General features: G+C 40.3%; 1 protein-coding gene across 25 annotated transcripts in view; it reads right to left on the bottom strand.

Moving 5' to 3' along the window:
* Positions 1-17,161, bottom strand: part of LOC106612695 (dystonin) — a 190,862-nt gene that overhangs the window by 131,295 nt on the left and 42,406 nt on the right. For 20 of the 25 annotated variants that reach the window (XM_014214148.3, XM_014214222.3, XM_014214247.3 and 17 more), the window contains 5 exons: positions 11,066-11,127; positions 7,668-7,757; positions 6,038-6,073; positions 3,036-3,113; positions 1,546-1,638 (listed from right to left, as the gene is read on the bottom strand). In XM_014214148.3, the coding sequence (XP_014069623.3) occupies positions 1,546-1,638; positions 3,036-3,113; positions 6,038-6,073; positions 7,668-7,757; positions 11,066-11,127 (359 nt within the window). The remainder of the gene's footprint in view (positions 1-1,545; positions 1,639-3,035; positions 3,114-6,037; positions 6,074-7,667; positions 7,758-11,065; positions 11,128-17,161) is intronic. The other 5 variants (XM_014214284.3, XM_014214126.3, XM_014214274.3 and 2 more) reach the window with 1 other exon arrangement.

Genomic DNA, 17,161 nt, shown 5'->3' with positions numbered 1-17,161 from the left:
CTTAGACCGCTGTGCCACTCGCCACTTAGGAACAAGATGGCCTAACAAACAGCAAAAGCACTAGCCTATGTCAATCTACTTTCACCCACAGTACAAACATTGACCTTTTCTATTTTGTGCGAGAAATAAATATTCCAAACACAATCTGGGACAGTTGTGGGATGCGATAGATCCCAAATTTTTTACGCAATGTGGCTGACGCAACAGATCAGAACGTGTAGATTAAAATGCTGATAAACTATTACGCTATTTCTTCACATTATAAGCGCAGCAATGCGCACATGGTAGTAGACTATAAGCACAAATGTTCCATTAGCGGAAAACACCTTTATCAAAAGTGATCGCAAATGCAATTATGCATGTAATGCTTTTATTATAAAGGTGCATTTTTATGGTGAAAACTATCTTCCCCAAACTTGAAACTCACACGCTGCTTATGTATGCTAGTTAGGCTCTACATCCCTTGTAAAGCAGATTAATGTGCTTACCTTAAACCTTATCAAAACATATAGGCCTATGGGCAAGGCTACATGAGGTGTGCGACTATAATTCGAAAAAGTTTGGGGAAAAAGGCATTGTTTCTTATGCTCATGAGCTCTCATTAAGTGTGACAGTAATATGGTCTCCGCAACAGCCCTACCAGAGAGGGGACACTGTCTTCCACCTGATGGCGAAACTCGAGTCACACTGCATCTGCCACATGCACAAATTCATGTTGTTCCTATGACCACAGAAAGTGAAATATTCCTTAATATTAAAATAAACACGACGAGCTGCTAATACACTTGGCTACTCATTCATTGCAGCTGCTGTGTGAGTGAAAGTATGGAAAAGTGTGTTTTAGTGTTGAATAAAAACAGTGTTGACAGTGCTGAATAAAATGTTTAACATGAACTCACTCATAAAAACATCAGCCCTTTGCTGTATTCTTTGACAGTCTCTCTCTGGTTATGGTTTTAAAAGTTTTGAAATCTCACGCAGGCTAGCAACACAAAAAAAAATCCAAAAAGTAGCACAAGCCTATATCGTTGGCTTTTCAACAGAAATGTTTGGGGATCGACTAGGAATGCCTTGAAGATCAACCAGTCGATCACGATCGACCAGTTGGTGATCACTGGTTTAGATGGTTCAAACAGAACCAAATGTCAGTCTTATGCAAGCAAATCCTAAAACATACAGAACTGTAGCGAGTTTAAGCAACACGTTAGCTTTTCAATCACACTGGCTTCAATATACTAGCATTTTCTGTAAAATGTAAGAGAAACGTAATACCTCAATCCAGAACCTTTTAAATTACAGATATCTTAATTTGGTCAAAACAAGAGACCTCATCTCCCAGCTCCATGCGTGGCATAATATAGCTGGATATGGTCATCCTAATCCTCAACCAAATTAACAATAATAACACTAGCATATGCACACTGATTATCATTTGCTAAGAAAAAAATACAGCAATGGAGATAGGATACTAGCACACTGATTCACACAGCCGGAAAATGAAAAACACAGTATGAACAAAATGTGTGATTTGAGATGAACTCTTACCTGAAAGTGCAGAATTATGGTCCATATCAATCCCAGCGTCAATTTGGGATTCCCGTCTGTGATGTCATCATTTCTGATGTTGACTAGCTTGACCTGAAGAAAAGAGTTATAAACAGTTGGCTAATAAGCATGATACACAGAAGTGATGCATTCCAAATCTACATCAACTTAAACAGCTTAAGAAATGTTTTATATTGATCCGCAAAGCACCTTTATTCTTAGTAGGGTAGGTTAACATCCCTGAAGGACAGCTGTAGATGTCTCTATTTCCAAAACCTATTAATATGTCTTTAATAAACTTGTAATAAACAGTGTACATACACATTAGTGAGAATTTGAATATGTTCATCAGTATTAGTGTCATACTCACCGTAATAGATCATTTATAAATCCCCTTTAAAATGATGCATAAAAATGAGTAATGTCTATACTCTTTTTAGAACAAGTGAAAATCCCCAAAACAGATGCTGGTAACGAAGTTGTGCTAGTAAATCACAGTTTACTATTATTATGTGGCCTTGAGTCCAAACCTCTATACCACAAGGCGGCACTATAGTGTGGTAGCTTATAGTAATGTGTTGAAATGTCATGTGCTGAAATATCATGTCCTCATTCTAATAAACCAATGCAGTTTGATATTGTTCCAAACAAATATCCATCATTCCATATGCAAATACTTTATTGTGGTCCAATGGCTAAAATTGTCATGCTTGGTACTCTACCTAATTTGATTGAAAATAATTTGCCATGATGTTTAAATCATGGCCTTTCATTGATATGCATGACAATCCCTGTTGTGCAAATAAATGCCATTTTATTTTATTATGAGAGAGCAAGCAGTGAAACCGAAAGCAGAGGCAATTTTCTTTCACCCTCTAAATTGTGCTTCTTCAAGTCTGGGCATAGCTATTTGTAATAATATAATATCTTATCTATCCTTCCCACAGTTCATTGCAACATTGATGCTACTGCTACCCTTATTGTGATACAGTACAGTCTTAAAATCAACAGCAGGATAGAAAAAAAGCATGTGAATCTTTAATTTGTCTGTTTATGAATATGAATGAGGTGTGAATGGGCCTGGTATGTCATTAAAACAATGGCATAATTTAATGATCTATGAATCCTTTGTCTCAGGCCTTGGGTTGCTTTCACTGACGTCATGTCTGGCAGGCTGCAGCTGAGCAGTGAGCACTGTTCTCCATCTCTATCACTTCCTGACTGTGGTGGATGTGGGGGAGGGGCAATCAGAGATGTAACCACCCTTGGGAGATGGATTCAGCATGTCCTCTATTGTGAGTCATGATGAGGGAGGTATTGAACCCTTTATGAGGTAATGATATTGGTTAGCCCTGTCATGGTATGAGCAGGGTTTCTGTTTTGATGTGGACATTCAGTGTGCTTTTCAATATCTTCACATGGTGAAATGGTTATCAGAAATTCCTCTACACATATGTTCTAGCATTTCGGCAAATGTGATTGGTCCTTACCTGCCGCCTCTTTAAGTAGTCCAGTGCTATCTGTACATTCTGGAGTCTGTGGAAACGCATCCTCCCTTTCTCCCGAGGCTGTGGGCATAGAGGAGGAACGGGAAGAGGGGGACACGTTAGTGACTGCCATGTGGTCTCTCCCTTTCCAAGGACCAGAGACTCACCACCGGACATGCCGCTGCCAGGGTCTTACCCACTCATCTGCTGAGGGAAAGAGAGAAAACCCAAAAGGGAGGTAACAAACAAATCCGGAGCCAGGGTGGTCTACAAAACACTGCAATTACTACACACCAGTCGCCATACCCTAGCTCTATACGAACAATTTAAAATAGGTTACGGAAACAATTCCAACTCTGATTAAAAGGCAAATGCAGTTTAGTGGTATCAGTGGGCTGACTTTAGGACCATGTGGATGCCTGGGAGTGGGAGGAAAGGCTGTTTGTATGGCTAGCTAGCTTTATGGACAGCGCATCTATGCAGCTGTAGGGAACAGCGCAACTTTTTCTCAAAACTGTGCAGCGATAAAGATGGCTGTAGTAGATGGCTTTGGCTAGGTAACTGCTGCTTGACTTGACATTAAAATAAACTAGAGTGTAGAAATGCAGTAAATTAGCTTCAATTTGATTAAAATTCATTTGAGAAGAATTTTCATCAAATGTCTTAGCATTTGTATTACTTTGCCATACCCTAGATTTATCTGAAATTATGCAACTGGTACACACTGCATTTACGAGATAGAAAATACATGTATCTATGTACTCTCAAACTGTGAACTGACAGAACACATAATCTGATAGAATCAGTGCTGAATTGGGCAGGAGTTTACCGGAAATGAGTGATAAACTCATTCCAATGAGGACTAATCACACAAACAATAAAGACCTTTCCCAGTTCCAAAAAGCATCTAGGATTCATATAGCTGTGAGGACTAAGTGTCATGATGTGAGAAGACAGACAAACTCCTGTGACGGACACAGGAGCACAATGGAGGGACACAGCATGAGATAATGAGATGGAAACTGCGTCACAAGCCGGCCAGTCCCCATGCCGATCCACAGCGGCAGAATACGACCCAGGGATGAGCTGCAGTACAGCACTCTGGATTCAGTAACTACTCTCCTGGCTGGCCAAGAGAAGAGGCGGAGGAATCCCTTTCACTTCAATAGCAGAGTGACAACATTCACAGAAGACTTTTCCTCAATAGCTCACCTAATTAACTTGGTACAATCAGTCAAGTGGCCTTCTGTGTGTATTCATTGAATACAATAGAAAGCCACTATCTGATGAAAAATGTTCAATGGTTCATAAAGGTTGATGTTCAGTTTGATTGTATGGCTCAATGATGCACAAAGCTACTGAGGATGGACTTAAAGGCCCAGGCAGAGATGTTGTGAATCACACAGTAATGTGATTCATTTGTACATGCGCTTGCAATCCAAGACAGAAGTGCATGGTGCTGTTCTTTTACTTTACTATGGCATGCACAATATACACTACCGTTCAAAAGTTTGGGGTCACTTAGAAATGTCCTTATTTTTTGAAAGAAAAGCACATTTTTTGTTCATTAAAATAACATCAAATTAATCAGAAATACAGTGTAGACATTGTTAATGTGGTAAATGACTATTGTAGCTGGAAACGGCTGATTTTTGATGCAATATCTACATAGGCGTACAGAGGCCCATTATCAGCAACCATCACTCCTGTGTTCCAGTGGCACGTTGTGTTAGCTAATCCAAGTTTATCATTTTAAAAGGCTAATTGATCATTAGAAAACCATTTTGCAATTATGATAGCACAGCTGAAAACTGTCGTTCTGATTAAAGAAGCAATAAAACTGGCCTTCTTTAGACTAGTTGAGTATCTGGAGCATCAGCATTTGTGGGTTCGATTACAGGCTCGAAATGGCCAGAAACAGAGAACTTTCTTCTGAAACTCATCAGTCTATTCTTGTTCTGAGAAATGAAGGCAATTCCATGCGAGAAATTGCCAAGAAACTGAAGATCTCGTGTGTACTACTCCCTTCACAGAACAGCGCCAACTGGCTCTAACCAGAACAGAAAGAGGAGTGGGAGGCCCCGGTGCACAACTGAGCAAGAGGACAAGAATATTAGAGTGTCTAGTTTGAGAAACAGATGCCTCACAAGTCCTCAACTGGCAGCTTCATTAAATAGTAACCTTAAAACACCAGTCTCAACGTCACCAGTAAAGAGGCGACTCCGGGATGCTGGCCTTCTAGAAGGCCAGTTTTATTGCTTCTTTAATCAGAACAACAGTTTTCAGCTGTGCTAACATAATTGCAAAAAGGGTTTTCTAAAGATCAATTAGCCTTTTAAAATGCTAAACTTGGATTAGGTAACACAACGTGCCATTGGAACACAGGAGTGATGGTTGCTGATAATGGGTCTCTGTACGCCTAAGTAGATATTCCATTAAAAATCAGCCGTCACCAGCTACAATAGTCATTTACAACGTTAACAATGTCTACACTGTATTTCTTATCAATTTGATGTTATTTTAATGGACAAAAAATTAGCTTTTCTTTCAAAAACAACATTTCTAAGTGACCCCAAACTTTTGAAAGGGTAGTGTATGTTTTTTTGTTGTTGAGAAAAAACAATGATTTGAACATGATCTTGGGCCTTTAGTTCATAAGCCAAGCACATTTCCATCATGTAATCCATCTCAGTTTCTCAGCTAGCAATTCTAAAGCCATACAGTGGGCCACTCCCTGTTCTACACAGTGTTGCACACAAACTTCTATCATAAAATCAAAGAGAATGCAACTTGACCTAACCATATAAACAGATTGCTAAAGTGCTTTCTACGGGCCACTAAAGTAAAAAGCTTGTGGTGGGATTGTTGTTCCACTCGTTAATGTCCACGGAACGCGCTGCATTAGTTGTGTTACAAGGGGGAGGACGGCGAACCACACCAACCCCCTTATCATTAACCTGCTCATCTCCATGCTGCTCAACCGCACATGCTTCTGCCGAACTCACCAACCGCAATGTCTTGAGGAAATCACGCTCCCTTGGCTTACCAGGCCGAGTAAACGTGAGCGCAGGAAAGAAACACAAGGGGGAGACAAATAGACAAGGACACAAGTTGGACAAATGAAAAGGAGGACGTAAAATGAACAGAACAATTCCAAAATAGAAGAAAAGGAGGAGGAAGAGGGTAGAGAGGAAACAGGATGTAAACAAAAGAACGTGTGGGCGACTTCAAGGAGAAATATTAGCTACACCTATTTTAGAGGGAACCTAATTTCTCCTCACGAGTTACAGAGAACGCATGCTGCTGCAACCCACCAAACAACTGACATCAAAGACAGCTATGATTATGATTCATTTTCATATTCTCTAATGTGATGACATTTGAGTATGACATTTGAGTAATAACAAACAGCCTTAAATCAAAATTCCTACGTCTCCAATCCAGCCATAATTTCTTTCAAGTCGTGTTTTTTTTGGAATGCAATGACATTACAAACATTGAAAACATTGTAATGCAGTTAGTTTCTCCCAAGCCTTGTAGCATAAATGGTCTTGGGGCGTTTTCACATATCTGATTGATGCATCTGATCGACACTATAGCTGTAGAATATACTCTATATGTGGGCTTTAAGTGTATATAAAAACAAAGTAAATTCTGGTCCTTGCTTAAGAGGTTGCTTCAGGATCTAGGACCCGATTGATAAACAAAGTGATATAATACATTCATAGAAAAAAAGGTGCTATCTAGAACATAAAAGGGTTTTCGGCTGTCCCCATAGGAAAACCCTTTAAAGAACACTTTTTGGTTCCAGTTAGAACCTTTTTGGGTTCCATCCCACTGGGCAAAAACTGGTTGCATCAACGTTATTTCTACATCATTTCAACAACAAAAATGTAATCTGATGCCTAAAACTGAATTGGATTTTCAAAAAGTCAACAACGTAAGGGAATTTTGTATTTTTTTAACCCAACTTTTAACCTAAATCCAATGACATGTTATATTTTTTGGTTGATTTCACGATAGTTGACCTCTCAACCAAATGTAAATCAAAACTAGACGTTGAGATGACGTCTGTGCCCAGTGGGATGAAGAACCCTTTCCACAGAGGGTTCTACGTGGAACCCCAAAGAGTTCTACCTGGATCCAAAAAGGGTTCTCCTATGGGGACAGATGAAGAACCCCTTCAGGAACCCTTTTCTTCTAAGAGTGTATGTGTCTGAAAAAGTGGACCCTGAACTCTTATTTACATTTCTTGTGTGAAGGAAATTGTACTTTCCTGGAATTCTCATGCAACGTGATACTGCACCAGGGAACAGAAATCATATATGAAAACTCCCTTTACTTTAATCAGAATCAAACAATGGAATTAATTGTGTTATCTAGGGGTTTAGAAGCCAGGCAAACCATCACTTATAATGTCACTCTCTATTCAAACCTTTCTTTCAAGAATACAAGCACATTTCCAAAAAGGAAATGTCTTGAAAAATGGCACCTTATTCCCTACAATATATGAGCTCTGGTCAAAAGTATCCTATGGAATAAGGTTCCATTTTAGACATACCCTCTGACTCATAACATATACATGAGGGGTGATAACAGGCTAGAGCTACATTACCATGACAACACACTACTCACCAATGACTGGCCAGACAGGACCTCCAGCAGTGAGATCAGGTTATGTCCATCTCGTAGGTCTTCATACAGGTCATTTACATGCTTCCGGACCTAAGGCCAGAGGAAAGGAATGTCATTATCTCTTCCTGTTGAAATCATTAAGGCACTAGGGAGGGCAGTATTAAACATGATGAGGGTGCATATCTATTGGAATATTGAAATCAGTCTTGTGTCAAATAGTACGTCAATTTAGCTTGGAGTTTGCACTTTTGAGCCTATTGCATTGAAGTGGGAAAACTAAATCAAGTGCAGCTCCAGTACTTGACACAATGTATTTGACCCAGGTGTGATTAGAATCTGTGATAGATTACAAGATTATGTTTAATACTGTTTATGCATCGAAAGGTTGTTTTGTGCAATAGAATAGGGTTCTTAGAACTCTCTCATCTGTGTCTGTGTGAACTGAGAGGAGCCTCTAAAGCTTGGGCTGGCAACTGATGAAGTGATGGAAACCAACAGCCACATTCCATTCTGTGATTAGTGGTGTATGTGAGGGAGATGTCTCCGGTCTGACTGAGCCTGCATTTCATAGACTCAATTGGTGTCTGTAAGGTACCAGGGATGAGATCTGTTATGAGTAGCTGATAAGAAGAACATTGTCTTGGGGGCCAACCTCTGGTTTCCATACAATGAGAACAGTCTTCACAGCAGATACTGTCTGCTGTGAATTATTCATTTATTTCATACAAAATCGAACCTTTTCACCCATTCCACACATCTGCTGTTTGTCATGTAGACTAAGAGGGTGAATCTTTGCTATAAAATATCTTTGTATGTCAGAGAAAACCTTACTGACAGGGTTTGTCTGTCTTTCTTCCCAAACGGCTTGTAATGACAATGTAAGCACAGTGCTGAGTTCATCATATAGTTAAATGCAAAGAAGATCTGCCAAAGGCAATGTATGATATAGATTAGCATGTCCATTTAAACATGAAGCCAAAAATCTCCACTGACTGTAACTGACATGCTGTAAAGAGGCTGGGAATCAGGGTTATTTGGTCCCAACATTTCTCTCAAAGATGCAACAGCAAACACTCACATACATGCTAAAACACGTACTCTACACACACGTACACATGGATTTTGTGTTGTAGATATGTGGTAGTGGAGTAGTGGCCTGAGCGCACACTTAATGTGTTGTGAAAAGTGTTGTGATATGTAATGTCATGTAATATTTTTTATGACTGACTTAATGTTGCTGAAACCTAAAAAGAGTAGCCGCTAATGGGGATCCTTAATAAATACAAATAAAAAGGCCTTATTAGCATAATTCCCCATCAGGTTCCCTACCTACCTTCAGACACTAGTGCCCTACCTCTGTATAACAGAGGGAGCACATGGCTTTGACACATATCCATGGCCCTCAAATAACTTCACCCTGACCCCACACTTAACAACTCCAGTCCCAGGCTTTCTCCTCCCAGTAGGCCCATCTCCCCTTCTTCCTGTCCTGAATATCACCAGGCCTGTGAAATCCCCCAGCTGCCCGGTGGCCTGCTTTTACCCAGGCTAGGCGGCAGGCCCCTCTCCTCTCTCCCACATAACCCCAGCAAGCAGGCACAGCTGTGGGGCCAAAATAGACCCGCTCCCTGGATCCCCTGTTACAAGTTGGTCAGCCAAATATTTCCTCCCACTATTACTCAGCACTTTTAAACTCCCCCGGACAATGTCACAGGGGATAAGGCATGTTGACCCTGGCACTAGAGAGTACAGTAGTTAAAATGCCTTTCTTTCCATGGGTACAGTTCACTCTCAAATTCAGATATTGTATTACAGTTTGTAGTACCGGCAACAACATCTAAGATGATGGGGAAAATAATGAAATATGGCATAATTGAGCTCAAATAGCCAAAATATTCGACCTCCATCTGTAGTATAAAAAAAGTTGAGCCTTGTAACTCATGCCATCGTTGCAACATTACTCCAATAATCCTGCTCCACTGCCCTAGCAACATAAAATGTCACTCCAAACAGGATCACATTGACACACAGCTGTGCCATGTGTTAGCTTAGGGGGTTTACAACACTTTTGCCTTCGACCAAATAAATCAGGCTAAATCACTTGAATAGGTGACAAAAACGGGATTACAACTCGCTCCCTAAGCACATTACACAATAAACTGGCATGGATTTGCATGCATAATAAACACCTTGTCTTGATATAGTTTATGCTTGCTCATATACTGTTTTACAATATGGGAAAGTGGGAAATTAATCATTGAATCAGTTACTCTGCCTCTGCCAAGGGGATCCCTAATTCCATGGCAGATGAACCAAAGCAATTTAGATTCTTTCGGAGTCAATGAAAATGACTGGGTACATGTATACCGCATCACGGAATGGGTGGAAGAAGATATGCAGTTAGTACAAACTCTGGCAAGCTAGCAAATGCCATCTCCCATTAGCACCTCTGCTAAACATCTATCATCAGTTATGTAGCCCAGGATGAAAGGCTGTGGTGCTTTGCTGATCACTCTTCAATGGGTTATTCACCTCATCAGGTAATGACACAGTATAGTTAATCTTCATGGAAACTGACAGGACTAAAACATGAAACAGCCTGTCTTTCAGTGATGTTTTTTGCTACTGTAGGTAGCGTTAGCTAGAGCTAGTCAGCTGTACCTGCGCCAAAACGCATGTATTTTTCATTTTATAGCTTCTTTTTAAATAGTGAGCGAAAATGTTTTAAGCAATTTTATTTCCTTGACTGATCAAAACTTGTTTTCTCATGGTCCCTCTTGTCTCTCAGCAGCAGACATTTAGTGAGTAATACGTTTGGAGCATCACATTGCAAATCGAATTGCAATACACATATAGAATCATGAGAATTGCAATGCATATTGTATTGGCACCTAAGTCCCGCAATAAATATCCTATCTTGAGGTCCCTGGCAATTCCCAGCCCCACTGTCTTTCCATTATCATGACCATTATACCATCACTGTTGTAAAAACAGTAACCATTTCAACCCAGTACGGCCTAAAGGTGAGGACAGAGAGGTGGAGGTACAATACACTAATTAGGCATTGAGGTATGTGAGAAATAATCTACCCATGGGACCGGATTCCTAATTTCCAAGAGTCTTAGTGACATGGAAAAATCAAGAGATGTTCATGATTAATGTGCATCTCTAGACTGAACGTAGCTAGTAGCTACCACCGTAACTGTGATACAAGTCAACAATATTAACACATACTGTAGTCCTAACTCTCTCTCTCATATTACAGTCTCTACGTAGATCATTGAACTGGAAGGCCAAAGAAAGTCTCCCCAATCCAAAAAAAGGAACAATGAATTGGGAAATAAAATGAATGGTACAGCATGTTTCTAAAAGAAGCTCTGCGGACAATCAATTCTTACCTTCAGGAGATGTTGGTTTATCCATTTTGTAAAAGTCTTTTTCTGCACTCTGTCTCTTTCATCTGAGAAAAATACACAAAAAAGACATTTAGCAAAGTACTTTACATACATACAGTAAGCATGGTGTAACTTTAAGACACACATGCAGACACAAACACACACACACACACACACACACACACACACACACACACACACACACACACACAGAGGGGATGGTCATTTGCATGACAAGTGGAATTGTGATTTACTACTACAATGAGCCAGCCGTTCATTCCTCTTATCAATGTACTGTATATGTTTCACTCGGCGGAGTCAGTTCAGAAGGGAATCCGAGTGTGGTGGCATCAGCGGATATTGCACCAATTGGATTTGCACTCTACTTACATGCGGTCTATTTAAGTTGACCACTTCTACACATGCTTCCTCGAAGCTGGATGTCGCTGGTGTCTCTTGCTGCCGCGCTGCTGTATCTAGCTGTTACTCTCTATGCTTGCTGTTTCTTAAATCCCACCACCACCCTGGTCGATAGGCTGTTGGTCGTTGGAGATTTTTTTTTTTATCACAGTGCTTAAAGCAGCAGACAAGCTCAGTAGCCTACATATAGTTGATTTTATTCAAACATAGGGTGTGTCTATATATGGAAAAATACACGTTTGAACATTTCGACCAACCCGATTGGTCGAAAGAACAGACGACCTCGGTCGACCAACATTTGTTTTATTCGGGGACTGCCCTAATATCGTGCTCACTGCCTGTACTTATATTATCATCTTCAAATGATGCTTCGCTCTGGCAGTGAGCTTCCCTGAAGGAGCCGAGCCCTAACGCAAAAGACTATGCATTGTTATATTTTCGAATAAATGGTTACATGTACACATTTCCTTTCTGAACTACTGCATACATAATGATTAGATACAAGACTATCCTAATACTCTTACACATGTGGGTTAATTTCTAGTGAATACAGTAGTCTCCAGAGACATTGATATTTTTGGAAGCGTAATGAAAAAGAATGAACTTCAATGCATGAGGCATAGCTTCCATTACTCATGCTTCAGTATTGTCCACGGTCTACCACATTATTTTGTGTTTCCTGTACCCATGACAACCAGACTGGCTGCTTCCACATGCAGGCTCTCACAGACCTGAGTCTCTCTGGGATAGAAATGGAAACATAAAGGCTCAATTGTGAGCTGTCAAGGCAAACTTTCGCCAGGTATGCTACACAGACAAAAACGTTTGCTCAGAGAATCTAACACAGACAAAATCCCCATACTATATTTCTGTATCATTAGCCTAACAAAATCCATTACTGTACAACACTGCACATGGCAGTAGGCTAATGGTTCTGAGACACACAGCTTGGGGGGAGAGACCCTCCTTACTTCTCTCTGCATTACCTGTCTCACACAGGAAGATTAAGAGAGAAAGCTGCCAAGTGGGATTCAGGATTCAGGCCAGATACCTGTCTGTCCTACTTTATATTTCGGCCTAAAGGTCCATCTGATATAAGCCCTCAGAGGAAGACATTGATACCAATCACAAGCCCAGTAAATCATGCAATCTGCATCTTCTTTGACTTTGGAACCAAAATGCAAATAACATAGATAACCTCCTCCTTTTACAACACAGCATAACACAACAGATTTTAGCCTTGGGAGGTTTAAAGTCCCCTTCTAAATGAGAAACTAGCGGCAAACTTCCACGCTCAGTCAGCAACTGAAATTCCCAATCCTTGGATTCTGGATGGTGAATGGAGTAAAGTGAAGCAGGAAGAGATACTGACCCATGCAGCACATCAACGTCACCAGGTGAGCGCTGAGTTCCCCGTCACGCCCCAGCAGGTGCCACATCTCCCTAGCCATAGTTAGCTCCCGGGGGCTCTGGAGAGAGTGCATCATGGTCCCGGCAGAGGGACGGCATGTGTGTGCGATACCGACGTTACTGAAGGAGCAGCAACAGACTCCTCCTCCCTGCCTGCCAACCTCTAGCACAGCTTGCCGCTGCTCCCCTTCTCGTCAAGCATCCAGAATGAGTCCTGTCAGATTTTCCACAGCAACTCAGAGGTTTTCTACCATGTTTAGTGTTTACTTAAGGTCACAGCACAATGCGGCTCAATGCCATTAAGGGACTAATAAGGCTCCTTAAGAAAAGGAGAAAGGGTATTTTTATGATTATTAACCTATTTTTTAGAATGACACTTTAAATCTAAAACAGGAGGGGGCATCAGTTTGGAGAATACTACTGCAGTAGCCTGTATGCAGCTACAGTATGTTAAAGCTTGTTTGTCTAATCGAATGTTGAGTAGAACCTAGGAATAGATCTAACAATTACATTTCTTATAGGTATTTAACTGATGGATAAATTAGATTACTACTAAGGCAATTCAAGTTTATGTAGTGTCTTTAGGCAGAGAGAAGTTAACTAGCAATGTAATCAACAAATTGATTAATCTTATGCAATAACGTCCAACAACCAACAGACTCAATTTCAAAAAATACAAACACTTTTTCCCCCTCAGACTCGCAAAACGTACAAAATCTGGACAAAAACTCCATTCATCAAAACAATCAACCTCCCAAAAACAGCATATCAAAATGGCAATTAGTCACGTTGTCATAATATTAGCTCTTTACTGAAGAGAACATCATGGGTTATTAACTATTTTCCGTCTTACTCTGAGGTCAGTAAATTAACCAGACAATCAGTATAATTTGTCAGATCCTTGACAAATCTAATTTTCTCTGCAATGAGTGGTACATCCCAGCGGAGTGAGCCCATGCTGAGACAGTTATAAAAAGATCAGACTGTGTGTTCTATGTCAGATGTGACACGTTTGTGAGGCTGATGTCCTTGAATTTCAAAGGCAAACGTATTTTAATGAATTCTGGATCCAAAAATATCTGTCTGCATTTTTACTGTATGTGCTTTATTTGTACTACACATTTGTCACATCCTACAGTGCATCACCCACAACAATGTCAATCCCTGGTTCATCAAACACATCTAACACACCGAGCACACTCAATTGCGCTCGTTGGGCAATAACTACAACACCAACTGAAATTAAGACAAATACACTTTACTTAGTGCTATACAACATAAAATATTTCCCCTAAAATTACCATGCAAAAAACAGGCAATAACATGAGGTCATACATTGGTCAGTTTTGACGCTGAATACTGATGGGTGATTGGTAATTTAGGCCTATCCCTATTCCAGATGTGTCTCAAAGGTGCTGTCACTGTCAGTGGTTATTAGCTGCCTCTTTCATTTGGTTAATAGATAAATAGTGTGTGTGTAAAGCTACAGAGAATTCACTACTGGGCTGGGAGTCTGGGACTAGGGATTGCGCCAAATGTTAGTGAACAGAAGAGAAAGGAAAAATGATCCATCCTGCCTATACCCTTGTTAATAAAAAAGTACAGTGTTTTAAATCCACCACTGCCATAGTAGTGTACCAGACACCTGCTGCTATATCACTCCTTCTCTCTCCCGCTCTCCCTGAACATATATCTCCTGTTCCCTCGCTCTCTATCTCCATAACCGTTAGGTAAATCACAACTGCGACTGGGTAGAGCTGAGCTGAGCTAGGCCTTCAGGACGTTACAATGTGTGATCCTAGTGGCCTGAGGCTGCTTACTACATAATACATGAGGATAGCCAGAGACTCATTAATACAAATGGGATCTTCAGGGAGTGTCCAAGGCAACACCCTTCCCTGCTCAAGGCCCAGAGACAGGATGAATTTGCTGTATCATTGACCACCAAGGCTCATTATTATGGTGCAACTAAGGATGACAGTTTAAGTTTGAAATAAATCCAGTAGTAGCTGGTTGGATACAGTACCACTGAGTTTGTGGAATGTGTGTAAGAGGGGTAATCTTTAGAGAATGGTGCCCTCTTGAGGGACAGGTTGAGTGAACATGGGCCTACACTTATTTCACTTTGAAATATTATAAATCTTTCTTAAATCTTCTAAAATAGTGAAGAATCACTTCATAAAAACCCAATATTACTTACCAATGTGTGTGATGAGGTATATTATATACAGAGTAATCAGAGGCTGCTTTTACAACCACATTATTACACCTAATTGGTAGTATAGGTCAGGACTGGAGCTCATAAATACCAGTGCTGGTTTAGCAGCTCAACACTCCATTAAAGTCAGGGAGAATAGTTCCAGTCCCATCTGATCTACTCAGACCTGCCCAGCTTCCTACTGTAACAAATAACATGATGTCAGATTAAACATTATGACCATCAGCTGATGACTACAGTACCTTATCACAACATACTGGAACATAGTCATCACTCGCACTCACCAACACATTATTATAACGTTTATATCCAATAAACCTTGTGATGTTGGACTTGGACTTTTATTTAATATTTTATTCAACCAGGAAAGTCCCATTGAAATTGACAAGTGAGCCCTGGCAATTCCCCATCATATATTCTCCATTGCCTGGCAAAACTAATGACCCTTACTTGAGCCCTTCTCCACAACATTGAAGTTGATCCAGCTGGTAATCTGCAAGTTACACACAAATGCACACACTGCAGGACAGGCAAATGTAAATATACTCCTCATTAGCACACATGGTGTCACGTCCTGACCAGTATAAGGGGTTATTTGTTATTGTAGTTTGGTCAGGACGTGGCAGGGGTGTGTTTGTTTTGTGTTGTCGGGGTTTTTGGGTATTGTTCTATGTTTTTTCTATGTTGTGTATTTCTTTGTGTTGGCCTGTATGGCTCTCAATCAGGGACAGCTGTACATCATTGTTGCTGATTGGGAGCCATACTTAGGTAGCCCTTTTTCCACCTGTCTTTTGTGGGAAGTTGTTTTTGCACTGCTGTGGTTAGCCTGCAGAACTGTTTAGCTGTTGTTCGTTTTTTCGTTTTCTTGTTTTGTGTCAAGTTCTCAATAAAGTAAATATGAGCATTCATGTACCCGCTACATTTTGGTCCAATCCTTACGACGGCCGTGACACATGGTCTGGATCATCAACAAAACAAGGATCTGGTCACTGCTAGACGAACAGAGTGTGTGGAATCCAGGCCCTCTCTTGGTTTCTCATTAACAACTTAAGGTTATGCTAACTGTTGATGTGTGGAAGTGCAACAGTCCACCCAGGGCCATAGGAGCGTGTTAAATGTGTTACCTAACAGCTCTTGACCTCTGACTTCATTCGTCTGTTTCACTTTCACTGTTGCCAGGTTCCACTTGGAAGGTTACCCTTTGGAGTCGAAAACCAAAGGAGCGGAATACTTTTGAAAATGACTTTTTAACCGGTTAAACATTGGAACATCGTGTGAGATGGCAAAATGCCAGAGGGGAATATGTTGAATAACATTGTAATAACTACACGTCATCGGCCATATATAATTATTTAATTGATTTATAGATGTTTTAATGTGATCACATATAGCGCCTACAGAAAGTATTCACACCCGTTTGACTTTTCACCCCAACAAATTTACAAATTGGGATTAAAATGGATTGAATTGTCTTTTTTTCCCCAACAATCTACACAAAATACTTTGTCATGTCAAAATTATATATATATATATATATTTTAGATTAATGAAAAATAAAACACCTTGATTTGATAAGTATTCAACCCCCTGAATCAATACGTTAGAATCACATTTGGTGGCGATTACAGTCTTTTTGGGTAAGTCTCTAAGATTGTACAATATTTGCCCATTATTCTTATTTAAACTCTTCTAGCTCTGTCAAGTTTGTTGTTGATCATTGCTAAACAGCTACTATCAAGTCTTGCCATATATTTTCAAGCCGATTATGTCAAAACTGTACCTAGGCCACTCAGGAACATTCAATGTCGTCTTGGTAAGCAAATCCAGCACAGGAGGTTGGTGCCACCTTAAATGGGGAGGATGGGCTCGTGGTTATGGCTGGAGCGGAATCAGTAGAATGGCATCAAATACATAAAACATGTGGTTTCCATGTGTGCTTAGCAATATTCTGTTTATTTTTATCCCCAAAAAACTCACTTGCCGATGACAAGCAAATACAATGTTTTTGATCCTCAGTTTTCTTGTCTCACAGCCAATTAAATCCCCATTGG

This window comes from Salmo salar, chromosome 01, assembly GCF_965601325.2.
Source record: "Salmo salar chromosome 01, fSalSal1, whole genome shotgun sequence".
NCBI lineage: Eukaryota > Metazoa > Chordata > Actinopteri > Salmoniformes > Salmonidae > Salmo > Salmo salar.
This window is presented reverse-complemented; position numbering and strand designations above follow the sequence as displayed.